General features: G+C 43.6%; 2 protein-coding genes across 2 annotated transcripts in view; one reads left to right on the top strand and one right to left on the bottom strand.

Moving 5' to 3' along the window:
* The window catches only part of micu3b (mitochondrial calcium uptake family, member 3b), a 63,326-nt gene extending 53,247 nt beyond the window's left edge, over window positions 1-10,079 (bottom strand). Inside the window, exons 1-2 of the mRNA XM_060926953.1 lie at window positions 9,837-10,079; window positions 3,377-3,521 (exon numbers count right to left, since the gene is read on the bottom strand). Of these exons, the coding sequence (XP_060782936.1) occupies window positions 3,377-3,521; window positions 9,837-10,079 (388 nt within the window). The remainder of the gene's footprint in view (window positions 1-3,376; window positions 3,522-9,836) is intronic.
* A 3,437-nt stretch (window positions 10,080-13,516) lies between these two features.
* On the top strand, window positions 13,517-15,989 carry fgf20b (fibroblast growth factor 20b). Its single transcript, XM_060926952.1, has 3 exons — window positions 13,517-14,191; window positions 14,600-14,703; window positions 14,926-15,989. Exons 1-3 carry the CDS (start codon window positions 13,924-13,926, stop codon window positions 15,169-15,171), a joined length of 618 nt encoding a protein of 205 aa, XP_060782935.1. The 5' UTR covers window positions 13,517-13,923; the 3' UTR covers window positions 15,172-15,989.
* The last annotated feature ends 387 nt before the right edge of the window (window positions 15,990-16,376 follow it).

Here is a 16,376-nt window from a genome sequence, read left to right as displayed (position 1 = left end):
ATTTCTGCATAAATATGATCTAAAACAACATCAGATTTTCACACAAGTCCTAAAAGTAGATAAAGAGAACCCAGTTAAACAAATGAGACAAAAATATTATACTTGGCCAATTATTTATTGAGGAAAATGATCCAATATTACATATCTGTGAGTGGCAAAAGTATGTGAACCTCTAGGATTAGCAGTTAATTTGAAGGTGAAATTAGAGTCAGGTGTTTCCAATCAATGGGATGACAATCAGGTGTGAGTGGGCACCCTGTTTTATTTAAAGAACAGGGATCTATCAAAGTCTGATCTTCACAACACATGTTTGTGGAAGTGTATCATGGCACGAACAAAGGAGATTTCTGAGGACCTCAGAAAAAGTGTTATTGATGCTCATCAGGCTGGAAAAGGTTACAAAACCATCTCGAAAGAGTTTGGACTCCACCAATCCACAGTCAGACAGATTGTGTACAAATGGAGGAAATTCAAGACCATTGTTACCCTCCCCAGGAGTGGTCCACCAACAAAGATCACTCCAAGAGCAAGGCATGTAATAGTCGGCGAGGTCACAAAGGACCCCAGGGTAACTTCTAAGCAACTGAAGGCCTCTCTCACATTGGCTAATGTTAATGTTCATGAGTCCACCATCAGGAGAACACTGAACAACAATGGTGTGCATGGCAGGGTTGCAAGGAGAAAGCCACTGCTCTCCAAAATGAACATTGCTGCTCGCCTGCAGTTTGCTAAAGATCACATGGACAAGCCAGAAGGCTATTGGAAAATGTTTTGTGGACGGATGAGACCAAAATAGAACTTTTTGGTTTAAATGAGAAGCGCTATGTTTGGATAAAGGAAAACACTGCATTCCAGCATAAGAACCTTATCCCATCTGTGAAACATGATAGTGGTAGTATCATGCTTTGGGCCTGTTTTGCTTCATCTGGGCCAGGACGGCTTGCCATCATTGATGGAACAATGAATTCTGAATTATACCAGCGAATTCTAAAGGAAAATGTCAGGACATCTGTCCATGAACTGAATCTCAAGAGAAGGTGGGTCATGCAGCAAGATAATGACCCTCAGCACACAAGTCATTCTACCAAAGAATGGTTAAAGAAGAATAAAGTTAATGTTTTGGAATGGCCAAGTCAAAGTCCTGACCTTAATCCAATCGAAATGTTGTGGAAGGACCTGAAGCGAGCAGTTCATGTGAGGAAACCCACCAACATCCCAGAGTTGAAGCTGTTCTGTACGGAGGAACGGGCTAAAATTCCTCCAAGCCGGTGTGCAGGACTGATCATCACTTACCGCAAACGTTTAGTTGCAGTTATTGCTGCACAAAGGGGTCACACCAGATACTGAAAGCAAAGGGTCACATATTTTTGCCACTCACAGATATGTAATATTGGGTCATTTTCCTCACTAAATAAATGACCAAGTATAATATTTTTGTCTCATTTATTTAACCGGGTTCTCTTTATCTACTTTTAGGACTTGTGTGAAAATCTGATGATGTCTTCGATCATATTTATGCAGAAATATAGAAAATTCAAAAGGGTTCACAAACTTTCAAGCACCACTGTAGATTTAATTATGAATGGCAGCATATAATATATCTCTACAGTAGCACTCAAGTATTCAGCGCTGTTAAGGTAGCTCCCTATATGAAAACATGCAACCAATTCAGACAAAAATAGAAACAGAGTATTCTGTTTATTGAACTCAAATTCAAGCCCCTTACAATATGAAATATCATATAATGTGAAAAATAACATTCAGTACAACTGAACTGATTCTAATATTAAAAGTCCAATTCAAAACATTTATCATTGAAAAACATTTGATGTTTTGATATGCAAGTATTATGTGTATTATCAAGTATTATTATGTATATTATGTATTATGGCGGCACGGTGGTGTAGTGGTTAGCACTGTCGCCTCACAGCAAGAAGGTCTGGGTTCGAGCCCTGTGGCCGGCGAGGGCCTTTCTGTGTGGAGTTTGCATGTTCTCCCCGTGTCCGCGTGGGTTTCCTCCGGGTGCTCCGGTTTCCCCCACAGTACAAAGACATGCAGGTTAGGTTAACTGGTGACTCTAAATTGACCGTAGGTGTGAATGTGAGTGTGAATGGTTGTCTGTGTCTATGTGTCAGCCCTATGATGACCTGGCGACTTGTCCAGGGTGTACCCCGCCTTTCGCCCGTAGTCAGCTGGGATAGGCTCCAGCTTGCCTGCGACCCTGTAGAACAGGATAAAGCGGCTAGAGATAATGAGATGAGATGAGATTATGTATGTTATGTATTATGGCGGCACGATGGTGTAGTGGTTAGCGCTGTCGCCTCACAGCAAGAAGGTCCGGGTTCGAGCCCCGTGGCCGGCGAGGGCCTTTCTGTGTGGAGTTTGCATGTTGTCCGCGTGGGTTCCGTCTGGGTGCTCCGGTTTCCCCCACAGTCCAAAGACATGCAGGTTAGGTTAACTGGTGACTCTAAATTGACTGTGAATGGTTGTCTGTGTGTCAGCCCTGTGATGACCTGGCGACTTGTCCAGGGTATACCCCGCCTTTCGCCCGTAGTCAGCTGGGATAGGCTCCAGCTTGCCTGTGACCCTGTAGAACAGGATAAAGCGGCTAGAGATAATGAGATGAGATCTCTTGTGTGGCGTGTAATTCACCCCACTCATTTAAATATGTCGAAAATTTTTTGTCGCGTGCTTTGTGCATCACGGACCTCCGTGATTTTAAAATGTTGCTCCGGCCCTGCTCATCTCTGCCCCTTTTTTCTTGAGCAGCAGGGTTTGAAACTCCAGCTATATGCCACTACATAGTACGCTTGTCAGTCGTCAGCAACTTTGTTGCTTCATTCATTAACCGCAGGTTACTGTATCATTGATTTTATCTGAGACGTTAACGAACGTTCTAAACAATTCTAACATGTTGTCAGAATGTTTATGCAGGTGCTCATGGGAGTTGTAGGTGCGTAATATTACATTGCAATGCGTTTATTATATCAGATGCCTTCAGAGAAAACTACAATTAAAATATATTGTCATACCACAGAATAAACCACCCACCAAAGTGGCTAGTGAGACTAAAGTTATTACCCGCCAAAGCCGAATTTTACCCGCATTTGGCGGGTGGGCGGGTGCTAATGTAAAGCCCTGCCATGCAGGTGTTATGACTTCATAGATAATGACCAGTAACAGCTAATTTGAAGCATCAACGTTATGAAAAACATCCAACTGATGCCGAAGTCAATCTCAGTTTCACTTAGCCAGTAAGACAAATAAGGTTTCACATTCATTCTTTTCAATCACTGGCGTCTTCAAAGTGCTAAGGAGTATTTAGCCTTAAGAGTATAACCTATGTGTGGTTAGTAAATATTTGATTATTGCTTACTCTTTGGCTCACTCATGGTAACTGACTCGATGAAATCCAGTGGTGTCATGTAAAGCTGCCCTTCGTACTCCACTGAACTAAACAACCGGAACCTCTGCTCATGGGCTGACATTGCCATGTCTTCATCATCAGCAGATATCCTGGTCTACAATTTACAAAACACACACACACACACACACACACACACACACACACGTCTGAAAAAAAATATTGAGATCAAAACAAGGGAATCACCAAACATGGGACTAAATCACAGGTGTTTATGAGCATGTTCTCATAACTGCACATTTCTTATAATTTCACAATTATAAGAATTTATATGAAAAGGTTATGAATGACCGAGGTGAGGACAAGGACTATGATTGAACCTCATAAGTGTTCTTATAATTCATTCACATTCATGTTTGTGCCAAATTTGTGTGATGTTAGATTGCACCTAAGACTTTCCATACACTAAATTAACACACCAGAATACCAATCGGTTTTACGTAAATGTTTACTAATGGAGAGGAACCAGATGATGGCTCCTCTACACTGAACCTAAGCTCACAAGGACAAAGTTGATGTCTTTCCCAGGTGGCAGGCAGCCAGGCCCACTGGGCACTAGGCAAACACTCAGGAAGGTGTGCCTATGCTACTTATTACCCACATCAAATATCAGCTATGCTGCCAAGGTTCAGTGTCCTGTTACCTCAGCCTTGGATTCCTGCATCTCAATCCACAAGTTAAGGTTATGTCCATTGCCCTCCTCCCCACCCACCTCAAGATAAGACACCAAAGAAATAAACAACCACAGTGTAATGGCAATTGCACAGTAGACTGAGCCAATCCTGTATGGTTTAATGATCCAACAAATCAGTGATGGTTCTTTTGACAGCAGTCCCCCACAGATTACTATTGCACCAACTTGTCAGAGAGACTTGTGCCAAGAATATGACTAGGGCATAACTTTGTCTTTTCACTCTTCTCTAAGCACAGGAAGGGACTAAACCAATAGTTCTCAATAGAGCTTTCTGGAACAAGTGCCTAGCCAAAATAATCATGCTTTAATTTCCTTAGTTTTTCATTATTTAAAACCCCAATTCCAAAAAAAGTTGGGATGCTGTGTAAACTGTAAATAAAAACAGAATGCGATAATTTGCATATCATGGAAACCTTATATTTCACTGAAAATATTGCAAAGACAACATATCAAACATTGAAACTGAGAAATGTTATTGTTTTTTGAAAAGTATGAGCTCCTTTTGAATTTGCTGTCAGCAACACATTTCAGAAAGTTGGGACAGGGCAACAAAAGACTGAAGAAGTTGTGTAACCTCATTTAGTTAATTGGCAAAAGGTCAGTAACATGATTGGGTATAAAAAGAGCATCCCAGAAAGGTGGAGTCTCTCAGAAGTAAAGATGGGGAGGGGTTCACCGCTCTGTGAAAGACTGCATGAGCAAACAGTACAACAATTTAAGAATAACGTTCCTCAATGCAAAATTGCAAAGAATTTGGGGATCACATCATCTGTGGTACATAATACCATTAAAAGGTTCAGAGAATCTGGAGAAATCTCTGTATGCAAGAGACAAGGCTGAAAGCTGACATTGGATGCCTGTGATCTTCAGGCCTTCAGGCGACACTGCATTAAAAGCAGACACGTGTCTGTAGTGGAAATCATTGTATGGGCTCAGGAACACTTCAGAAAACCATTGTCTGTGAAAACAGTTCATTACTGCATCCACAAATGCAAGTTAAAACCATCTATAAATAATATCCAGAAACACCGCCACCTTCTCTGGGCCTGAGCTCTTTTACGATGGACTGAAGCGAAGTGAAAAACTGTCCTGAGGCCTAATGAATCAAAAGTAGAAATTCTTTTTAGAAATCATGGACACCATGTCCTCCAGGCTAAAGAGGAGTGGGACCATCTGGCTTGTTATCAGTCCACAGTTCAAAAGCCAGCATCCGTGATGGCATGAGGGTGCATTAGTGCACATGGCATGGGTAGCTTGTACATCTGAGAAGGCATCATTAATGCTGAATGATATATATACGTTTCAGAGCAATATGCTGCCATCCAGACAAAATCTTTTTCAGGGAAGGCCTTCCTTCTTTCAGCATGACAATGCCAAACTGCTTTCTGCACATATTAAAACTGCATGGCTCCGTAGTAAAAGAGTCTGGGTGCTAAATTGGCCTGCCTGCAGTCCAGACCTGTCTCCCATTTAAAACACCTGGCGCATTATGAAGTGCAAAATACAACAAAGGACACCCCAAATTGTTGAGTAACTGAAACTGTACACCAGGCAAGAATGGGACAACATTTCTCTTTCAAAACTACAGTAGTTGGTCTCCTCAGTTCCCAAATGTTCACAGATTGTTGTTAAAAATACAAGTGATGCAACACAGTAGTAAACATGTCCCTGTCCCAACTTTTTTGAAACGTGTTGCTGACATCAAATTCAAAATGAGCATGTATTTTCCAAAAAACAATAAAATTTCTCAGTTTCAACATCTGATATGTTCTCTTTGTAATATTTCCATTATCCATAATTGTTTATCTGCTTATCCTGTGCAGGGTCGCGGGAAAGCTGGAGCCTATCCCAGCTGACCATGGGCAAAAGGCGGGGTACACCCTGGACAAGACACCAGTTCATCACAGGGCTGACACATACAGTGGTGCTTGAAAGTTTGTGAACCCTTTAGAATTTTCTATATTTCTGCATAAATATGACCTAAAACAACATCAGATTTTCATACAAGTCTTAAAAGTAGATAAAGAGAACCCAGTTAAACAAATGAGACAAAAATATTATACTTGGCTATTTATTTATTGAGGAAAATGATCCAATATTACATATCTGTGAGTGGCAAAAGTATGTGAACCTCAAGGATTAGCAGTTAATTTGAAGGTGAAATTAGAGTCAGGTGTTTTCAATCAATGGGATGACAATCAGGTGTGAGTGGGCACCCTGTTTTATTTAAAGAACAGGGATCTATCAAAGTCTGATCTTCACAACACCTGTTTGTGGAAGTGTATCATGGCACGAACAAAGGAGATTTCTGAGGACCTCAGAAAAAGCGTTGTTGATGCTCATCAGGCTGGAAAAGGTTACAAAACCATCTCTAAAGAGTTTGGACTCCACCAATCCACAGTCAGACAGATTGTGTACAAATGGAAGAAATGCAAGACCATTGTTACCCTCCCCAGGAGTGGTCAACCAACAAAGATCACTCCAAAAGCAAGGTGTGTAATAGTCGGCGAGGTCACAAAGGACCCCAGGGTAACTTCTAAGCAACTGAAGGCCTCTCTCACATTGGCTAATGTTAATGTTCATGAGTCCACCATCAGGAGAACACTGAACAACAATAGTGTGCATGGCAGGGTTGCAAGGAGAAAGCCACTGCTCTCCAAAAAGAACATTGCTGCTTGTTTGCAGTTTGCTAAAGATCTCATGGACAAGCCAGAAGGCTATTGGAAAAATGTTTTGTGGACGGATGAGACCAAAATAGAACTTTTTGGTTTAAATGAGAAGCGTTATGTTTGGAGAAAGGAAAACACTGCATTCCAGCATAAGAACCTTATCCCATCTGTGAAACATTGTGGTGGTAGTATCATGGTTTGGGCCTGTTTTGCTGCATCTGGGCCAGGACGGCTTGCCATCATTGATGGAACAATGAATTCTGAATTATACCAGCAAATTCTAAAGGAAAATGTCAGGACATCTGTCCATGAACTGAATCTCAAGAGAAGGTGGGTCATGCAGCAAGACAACGACCCTAAGCACACAAGTCGTTCTACCAAAGAATGGTTAAAGAAGAAGAAAGTTAATGTTTTGGAATGGCCAAGTCAAAGTCCTGACCTTAATCCAATCGAAATGTTGTGGAAGGACCTGAAGCGAGCAGTTCATGTGAGGAAACCCACCAACATCCCAGAGTTGAAGCTGTTCTGTACGGAGGAATGGGCTAAAATTCCTCCAAGCCGGTGTGCAGGACTGATCAACAGTTACCGCAAACGTTTAGTTGCAGTTATTGCTGCACAAGGGGATCACACCAGATACTGAAAGCAAAGGTTCACATACTTTTGCCACTCACAGATAAGAAATATTGGATCATTTTCCTCAATAAATAAATGACCAAGTGTAATATTTTTGTCTCATTTGTTTAACTGGGTTCTCTTTATCTACTTTTAGGACTTGTGTGAAAATCTGATGATGTTTTAGGTCATATTTATGCAGAAATATAGAAAATTCAAAAGGGTTCACAAACTTTCAAGCACCACTGTAGAGACAAACAACCATTCACACCTATGGTCAATTTAGAGCCACCAATTAGCCGAACCTGCATGTCTTTGGGGGAAACCGGAGCACCCGAAGGAAACCCATGCAGACATGGGGAGAACATGCAAACTCCACACAGAAAGGCCCCCGTCAGCCACTGGGCTTGAACCCAGAACCTTCTTGCTGTGAGGCAACAGTGCTAACCACTAGCCACTGTTTAGCAAGTAATTTATGTTGCTCAGTTGATGGGAATGGAATACAGTAAAAATGCTTTCCCTTATTTTCATGTTTATTATTTTTGCAACCATAGGCTTTGCACTGTGCCATTTTTCAACAATGTTTTGTACATCTGGCTACATCATGGTGTCAGGAGCAGCGAGCCAATCAAGATACAGGAAACTTATCAACGATTCTAGGTCATGGTGACCTTATGCCATACTCACAACCCGCCGTAAGTGTTTTGGACACGCACGGGTCGCAGGGTTTGGTAGCTTGCAGCCATACCGCAGGGTCGCGGTGAACCCGGGGGAAAGTTTGGGGGAGGAGTATGGGCAAAGTACTTGTCAAGTACAGGTTGCATTCGGCAGAGGATAAGAGAGAGGAAGTGATTGGGAAAAGATGGGACAGAGGCCACCACCTCTGCCGCCTTGCGTTCTGACATCAGTGTTCCTGTATTAGCAAAGCCAATATCGCTTCGTGCTGCTCCTCAGGTTCTATCATCTGCCTATAAAGGTCCAGCTCCCTCAGTCATTGTGGCAGTATGGCAACAGTCATCTTCTTCCCTTCTACAATGCTACACGCTGCATGATTGGTTCCTTGGTTCCTCCCCCAATATATATACCCGGAGTCTTGCCCCTCATGTCGCGTGCAGGTCGCGTGTGCTGCATGCACGCCACACATAGGGGTAGAAAGTGAGATGTACTTCTGTGTTGAGGGCCGCACAAATAGCAAATGTGGAATACTTGTGTAGTACTTCTGAGGCACGTCACTCGTACAATGACCATGGGTCTTAGTGTCATTGCAAAAAGACCCTACTAGCCATGCTGCTGACTTGGTTTAGGCGTACAAAAGGAGTACGGGTCCCGTACGTAGTGTATGCGTTCTTGATTTTTCACAAGACCCGTAGAATTTGCATGTGCAAGACCAAAAGTCTCCACGGCCAGTCTGGGACCTTCTATGGCGCTGAACACACGCAAGTGTCACGCAAGTCTCAAGTACAGTTTTGCCAAATTTTTTACCACGTACAGCGGGTTGTGAGTGTGATTTTAGACACCGCCCCACAAAATGGCAATATGGCTGCATGCTTCAGTGAGCAGGAATACAAAATAATTTCAAAGCACTACTTGAGGCGACAGGAGGCATGGTGGTGTAGTGGTTAGCACTGTTGCCTCACAGCAAGAAGGTGCTGGGTTCGAGCCCAGCGGCTAGCGAGGGTCTTTCTGTGTGGAGTTTGTATGTTCTCCTCGTATCTGCGTGGGCTTCCTACAGGTGCTCCGGTTTCCCCAACAGTCCAAAGACATGCAGGTTAGGCTAATTGGTGGCTCTAAATTAACCGTAGGTGTGAATGGTTGTTTGTCTCGATGTGTCAGCCCTGTGATGACCTGGCGACTTGTCCAGGGTGTACCCCGCCTCTCGCCCATAGTCAGCTGGGATAGGCTCCAGCTTACCCGCGACCCTGCACAGGATAAGCGGCTATGGATGGATGCCTGATGTGTCAATACAGGGTAGTCAAAATGCACTTGTGCAAAATGTGTCATATTTCCAGGCAATGTTTATGTTTTGCTGCGGGTACCCTTTAAGCATTCCTCCATGCGGACAACCAAAGAACCCGAAAGAGTTTTGGATTTAACCTTATTTACAAACAGCATATAAAACCTGACAGTGCATATTCAACACTGGACATTTTGCCACGCATACAATGCATCTACAAAGCTTTTAAAATGTTTATGTTTGAAAGTGGCATTTTATGCATGAGTAACTGCCTCCTTGGCTCTGTACATCCTATTCGAGGGCGGAGATTTCGATTTAAAAAATTCGATTTCCTTGTTTTCAGCACCTCTGTACAGTGGAGAGCGTCACTGACATCAGTCCCGACGGAACACGGCTTGTTTACTTGATCCCACTGTAAATGAGCGCGTGAAGAGCTGCGTGTCATAAATAAATGCACCCTTATCCAGAGTTTCGAAACCGTACCTTTTCTCGAGCAAACACAACCGGGATTGCGCGTCTCATCCTCCTTGTGTCGACTCCTTTCACGGGGCAATGCTGATACACAGTTATTCCTCCTACAGCGATGCACAGCCCTGTCACAACCCGTCGCATAGAGATTTTCCATTTGGACGATTGGGCTGTGCACAGATAAACACCTGCACCGTTTTGACAAGCAGTGATGGTGTTTACTATCGTGCTGAACCGGCGTGCGGCCGCCGCCGCCATCATTACAGTAACAAAGTGGTCAGTGTGAAGCGACTCCTCGCGAGATGTGCTCACGGATTTAACCCGGTCCAATCAAGCGCACGAGTGCGCGCGCGCGTACGCACACACACACACACACACAGGGTTGAATAGCTAAATAAGGCAGATCCTAAGCTTCATTTGCCATGTGTTTCAGGGTTAAGTGATGGGTGCAATGCAATTTCTATCCATCCACCCATCCATCCATTATGTAGCCTCTTATCCTGTTCTCCAGGGTCGCAGGCAAGGTTTTTTTTTTTAACCTAATATTGTACATGCTCTCAGTTTCATCTTGATAACTAGTTATTCTGTGCTGGCTAATAAATGATTTTAAAATAATAATAATAACGGGGTCGCAGGCAAGCTGGAGCCTATCCCAGCTGACTACGGGCGAAAGGCGGGGTACACCCTGGACAAGTCGCCAGGTCATCACAGGGCTGACACATAGACACAGACAACCATTCACACCTACGGTCAATTTAGAGTCACCAGTTAACCTAACCTGCATGTCTTTGGACTGTGGGGGAAACCGGAGCACCCGGAGGAAACCCACGCGGACACGGGGAGAACATGCAAACTCCACACAGAAAGGCCCTCGCCGGCCACGGGGCTCGAACCCGGACCTTCTTGCTGTGAGGCGACAGCGCTAACCACTACACCACCGTGCCACCCGTTATTATTATTATCTCATCTCATCTCATTATCTCTAGCCGCTTTATCCTTCTACAGGGTCGCAGGCAAAGTTTTTTTTTTTTAACCTAATATTGTACATGCTCTCAGTTTCATCTTGATAACTAGTTATTCTGTGCTGGCTAATAAATGATTTTAAAATAATAATAACAACGGGCGGCACGGTGGTGTAGTGGTTAGCGCTGTCGCCTCACAGCAAGAAGGTCCGGGTTCGAGCCCCGTGGCCGGCGAGGGCCTTTCTGTGCGGAGTTTGCATGTTCTCCCCGTGTCTGCGTGGGTTTCCTCCGGGTGCTCCGGTTTCCCCCACAGTCCAAAGACATGCAGGTTAGGTTAACTGGTGACTCTAAATTGACCGTGAGTGTGAATGGTTGTCTGTGTCTATGTGTCAGCCCTGTGATGACCTGGCGACTTGTCCAGGGTGTACCCTGCCTTTCACCCGTAATCAGCTGGGATAGGCTCCAGCTTGCCTGCAACCCTGTAGAAGGATAAAGCAGCTAGAGATAATGAGATGAGATAATAACGGGCGGCACAGTGGTGTAGTGGTTAGCGCTGTCGCCTCACAGCAAGAAGGTCCTGGGTTCGAGCCCCGTGGCCGGCGAGGCCCTTTCTGTGTGGAGTTTGCATGGTGTCTGCGTGGGTTTCCTCTGGGTGCTCTGGTTTCCCCCAAAGACATACAGGTTAGGTTAGGTTAGGTTAGGTTAGGTTAGGTTAGGTTAACTGGTGACTCTAAATTGAAACTCTAAGGTGTGAATGGTGTCTGTCAGCCCTGTGATGACCTGGCGACTTGTCCAGGGTGTACCCCGCCTTTCACCCGTAATCAGCTGGGATAGGCTCCAGCTTGCTTGCGACCCTATAGAACAGGATAAAGCAGCTAGAGATAATGAGATAATAATAATGTTAAAATGGTCAAAAATGGATGGGTGTTCATTAACATTGCCAAATAACTGGATCTCATAAGAACTTATATGTGTGGCAGTCACAATCAACCAAAAATACATACAAAAATACTTTGATATCTCTAAATATATTTTACCAAAGTCATGTTTTATTAGCTTTCTAAACTTGCTTCGGCTTTCTGCAGAGATCATGTTAGGTAAGATGCCAGTTTATTAGTGAATTATTAGCAAATGCAAAAATAAAAGGTGTTTATATACATCCATAACCACTTATCCTGTACAGGGTCGAGGGAGCCTATCCCAGCTGACAATGGATGAGAGGCAGGGTACACCCTGGACAAGTCACCAGATCATCACAGGACTGATACATCGAGACAAATAACCATTCACACCTATGGTTAATTTAGAGCCACCAATTAGCCTTTGGACTAAGAGAAAGAGTGGAGTGAATGAGAAGTATATTAGAGTGGTGCAAGACATGTATGAGAACAGTGAAACAGCAGTGAGGTGTGCAGTTGGAACGACTGAATGGTTCAAGGTGAAGGTGGGACTCCATCAAGGATCTGCTTTGAGTCCTTTCTTGTTTGCCATAGTGATGGATAGCTTGACGGACGAAGCGAGGCAAAAGTCACCATGGAATATGACGTTTGCGGATGATATTGTGATATGTGGTGAAAGTAGAAAGGAGGTTGAGTTGGGTTTGGAGAGATGGAGGTATGCATTGGAACGAAGAGGAATGAAGGTGAGCAGTAGCAAAACAGAATACATGTGCATCAGTGAGAATGGGGATGAGAGTGTAGTGAAGATAAGGAGTAGACGTAAAGAAAGTTGGTGAATTCAAGTACCTGGGGTCAACTGTGCAGGAAAATGGGGGCTGCGATAGTGAGGTGAGAAAGAGGGTGCAGGCAGGGTGGAGCATTTGGAGAAGGATTTCAGGAGTCATTTGTAATAGGAAAGTCCCAGCAAAAGTGAAAGGTAAGATGTATAAGACAGTAGTGAAACCAGCTGTGATGTATGGATTGGAGACCGTACCCTTCACGAAGAGACAGGAGGCAAAGTTGGAGGTTGTTGAGGTTGTTGAGGTTGTTAAGGTTTGCGATGGGAGTGACAAGGAACGAACACATCAGAGGGACAACACATGTGGAGAGCTTGGGAATTAAGCTAAGAGAGATGAGACTGAGATGGTATGGGCACATCCTGAGAAGAGATGCAGAGCATGTGGGAAGGAGAATGTTGAGGATGGAGCTGCCAGGCACACGAAAACGAGGAAGGCCAAAGAGGAGATACATGGATGTGGTGAGAGAGGACATGAAAGTGGCAGGTGTGGTAGAGAAGGATGTGGAAGACAGGGAGCAATGGAGACGAAAGATCTGCTGTGGTGACCCCTAATCGGGAGCAGCCAAAAGAAGAAGAATTAGCCTTTGGACTGTCGGGGAAACCAGAGCAAGCCCACGGAGAACATGCAAACTCCACACAGAAAAGCCCTGGCTGGCCTCGAACCCAGGACCTTCTTGCTGTGAGGCGACAGTGCTAACCACGCAATTTATGTATTTAAAATATATGTCCTGTTTATGGATTTGGTGTATGCTGTCATTTTGTGTCTTCCTTTTTACAAACGCACCACACACACACAAAGAGAGAGAGAGAGAGAGAGAGAGCTATAGATGCGCATACGCATAGACACATTAAGTGTGAAGAGGAAACGCTGTGGTAAGGCAGGTCTATAATCCCAGCACCGCCCACCAGAGTCCTCCTGCCGCCGCTGTGCACCTGCCCTGGGCATAAAACACAGCATAAACCACTTCTCGCGATCACGCACACACCCACAGCACCACACACACACACACACACCTTAAACCAAAAGTCGGCCTGCAGTGGCTGAGTTTTGCCCTCGAGGTGCGCCAGATTTATCAGTCGCACGCTTCAAGACTCCACTTCCTGCGCGTGGATGTAATTCATATTAAGCAAGAGGTTTCATGTCAAGTGCATGGAATTAACTTGAAAGTGACTAAATTCGTGTGCAACTGACAGTTCAGCCGCAGTTTAATTGTTAAGTTTCGTCACTGGTGGATATTTAACATCTGGAGTATTATAAATTGCATTGATATTTCTTGCCCTGCCGCTCGGAAACTCTTGACTCGTTCACTCAGCGCGCTGTTTTGGGGCTTTGGGCCGCATGGACCGGATGAGTTCGCAGCGTTAGGAGATTGTTTGTTTGCGCGCGGCTCCAGTGACCGGTGATGGCGGAGATGGGCGCGCTGCTGCAGGGCGCGGAGGGCGCAGGGGCCACCAGCTCGGTCCTCTTCCTGCCGCCGCTCGCTGAGACTCTCGCGCTGCTCGGAGACCAACGATTTCCAGCCGAGCGCCTGTCCCTCAGCACACCGGCCGAACTGGTGCACTTAAAGGGCATCCTGAGAAGGAGACAGCTTTACTGCAGAACCGGGTTCCACCTGGAAATCCTACCGGACGGCACAGTGCAGGGCACCAGGAAAGACCACAGCCGCTTCGGTATGGGGGAGGTTTATTATTATTATTATTATTATTATTATTATTATTATTATTGCAATCCTTTCAATCAGACCGAAACTGATTTTCACCAGTGTCGGTAATATCAATAAAAGCATTCACATTACATAATGCACTTCCATAACGTGCGTTTATTCAATCTGCATATAGTTTATACAGCATATACACTGCATAGGACTTTATCACACTTTCATTATTATTTACTCTGCAAAAGTATCCTGTTAACACCTGTGTATCTGACAGTTTGCCAACTTTATCATTTAAACAGAGGCAGTCGAGAGTAATCATGTCTAGCTAGTGTTTCAGAACAGCTTACTTGCAATGTGTGACTACACTGTGGGCTTAGACTGCAGAGTGTATGCTTAGAACAATTGATTTATTCTTCTCCAGGTATTTTGGAATTCATAAGCCTTGCAGTTGGATTAATCAGCATCCGAGGAGTGGACAGTGGCCTCTACCTGGGAATGAATGACAAGGGGGAACTCTATGGCTCTGTAAGTATTCCTGAGTCAGTTTATGAATAGTTCTAAGAAGTGCTCTGTGTGTGTGTGTGTGTGTGTGTGTGTGTGTGTGTGTGTGTGTGTGTGAGAGAGAGATTGTTGGTCAAGGAGAAGACAAAAAAAAACACAACTTAATTTTTCTCCATGCATTAAAGGTTCTGCTTGTTTGTACTACTTTACATAAGGTTCACTTTTCTGCCTTTCATTGCCTTGTAGGACAAACTGACAGCTGAGTGTGTCTTCCGGGAACAGTTTGAAGAAAACTGGTACAACACATATTCTTCCAACCTCTACAAACACGGAGAGAAAGGGGCACGCTACTATGTGGCACTCAACAAGGATGGAACACCACGGGATGGGACAAAATCAAGACGACATCAGAAGTTCACACACTTTCTCCCCAGGCCAGTAGACCCTGATAAAGTACCTGAACTTTACAAAGAATTTTTAGGACACAGCTGAGACCAGCAGCTTGATGTCTGAAGAGGAATAGGCCTATTAAGCCCTGTTCTAATCATAAAGGAACAGGGGAAATGGATGGGTGTCTAGTGGCCCGGGTACACCTGCCAGTGCCACAAAGAGGACATGGGCTCTTGCTTCAGGAAGCATAGGCCAGAAATGATGGTGAAGTGCTTAATCCTGGTCATTTTCCTAAGTTCTGTGAGCTACAGAAAGTGTCCCAGAGTCCATGGGTCGAACAGAACCTATTTAGCATTTAGCTGCTGAAGAGTAAGAAGAGAAAATGTCGTCTGATGCTGGAAAGGACATTTATATGACAAGGTTTTTTTTTGTTTCATGCTTTTTTTTATTGACTGGCTTTGGAGAAAACTGAAGGAACGTGTGATGCGCTGAAACGTCAAGATCGAAAGCTGTGGAGAACAGAACACATAAGCAGGATATTATTTATACAGTTCACACTACATATATTTATTTTATGTATTTATTTATTTGATAATATATATTTTTACATCTAAATGTAGACTTATCTAATTAGATACACTTAGAAGGTGCCTTAAGCTAGCATGAAATCAGATGTGTTCATATGATGGAAGTGCAAAATATTACTTTTATATTGTCACTATAATATAATAAGTACACTTGTGGTTTTCCTTTTCAGAAATATCTAAAACGGTTGTTATTTCTATATATATTTCAAGAAGGTCCAAAAACAATTTCGTGTCAGTGTCAGAATAGCAAACCAAATGATTGCTGGATCCCTTTTTTTGTTTGTTTGCTTTTTAAGATTGTTTTCCCCCAGAATTATGTCATTGATATATCGCTTGAAGCTTTGAAAAATTTAAATTATATATATATATATATATATATATATATATATATATATATATATATATATATATATATATATATATATTTTTTTTTTTCCCTGTGGCCCCAGTTATGCTGTGAACAAAATGTCCAGCACTCATCAACTTCAAAGCTCCTTTTAGAGACCTTCTCATGTAACAACCTCCCAATGACAAGATCAGGATGAAATAAAAACTCAACCTTAGCTGCAGTCTAGTGGTTTGGCAATCTTGCACAAAAGGGGTCAAACTGATAAGTATTAAGCCGTCTCTGCTAACTATTTCCGAACAAACAAAAACCTTAATATCACCACATATCAGTAACAACTGCTGTTTTAATGAAATATTAATCATGGAAGGTAT

The sequence above is a fragment of the Neoarius graeffei genome, chromosome 8 (assembly GCF_027579695.1).
Source record: "Neoarius graeffei isolate fNeoGra1 chromosome 8, fNeoGra1.pri, whole genome shotgun sequence".
Classification (NCBI taxonomy): domain Eukaryota; kingdom Metazoa; phylum Chordata; class Actinopteri; order Siluriformes; family Ariidae; genus Neoarius; species Neoarius graeffei.
The sequence above is the reverse complement of the archived record's forward strand: the minus strand, read 5'-3'. Positions and strand labels throughout refer to the sequence as shown.

Bases quoted from the DNA above. Each gene is read 5' to 3' on its own strand.
- fgf20b (XM_060926952.1), top strand. From the start codon at position 13,924: ATGGCGGAGATGGGCGCGCTGCTGCAGGGCGCGGAGGGCGCAGGGGCC. The intron at 14,192-14,599 runs GTATGGGGGAGG...ATTCTTCTCCAG, and splicing joins GAAAGACCACAGCCGCTTCG to GTATTTTGGAATTCATAAGC. The intron at 14,704-14,925 runs GTAAGTATTCCT...ATTGCCTTGTAG, and splicing joins AGGGGGAACTCTATGGCTCT to GACAAACTGACAGCTGAGTG.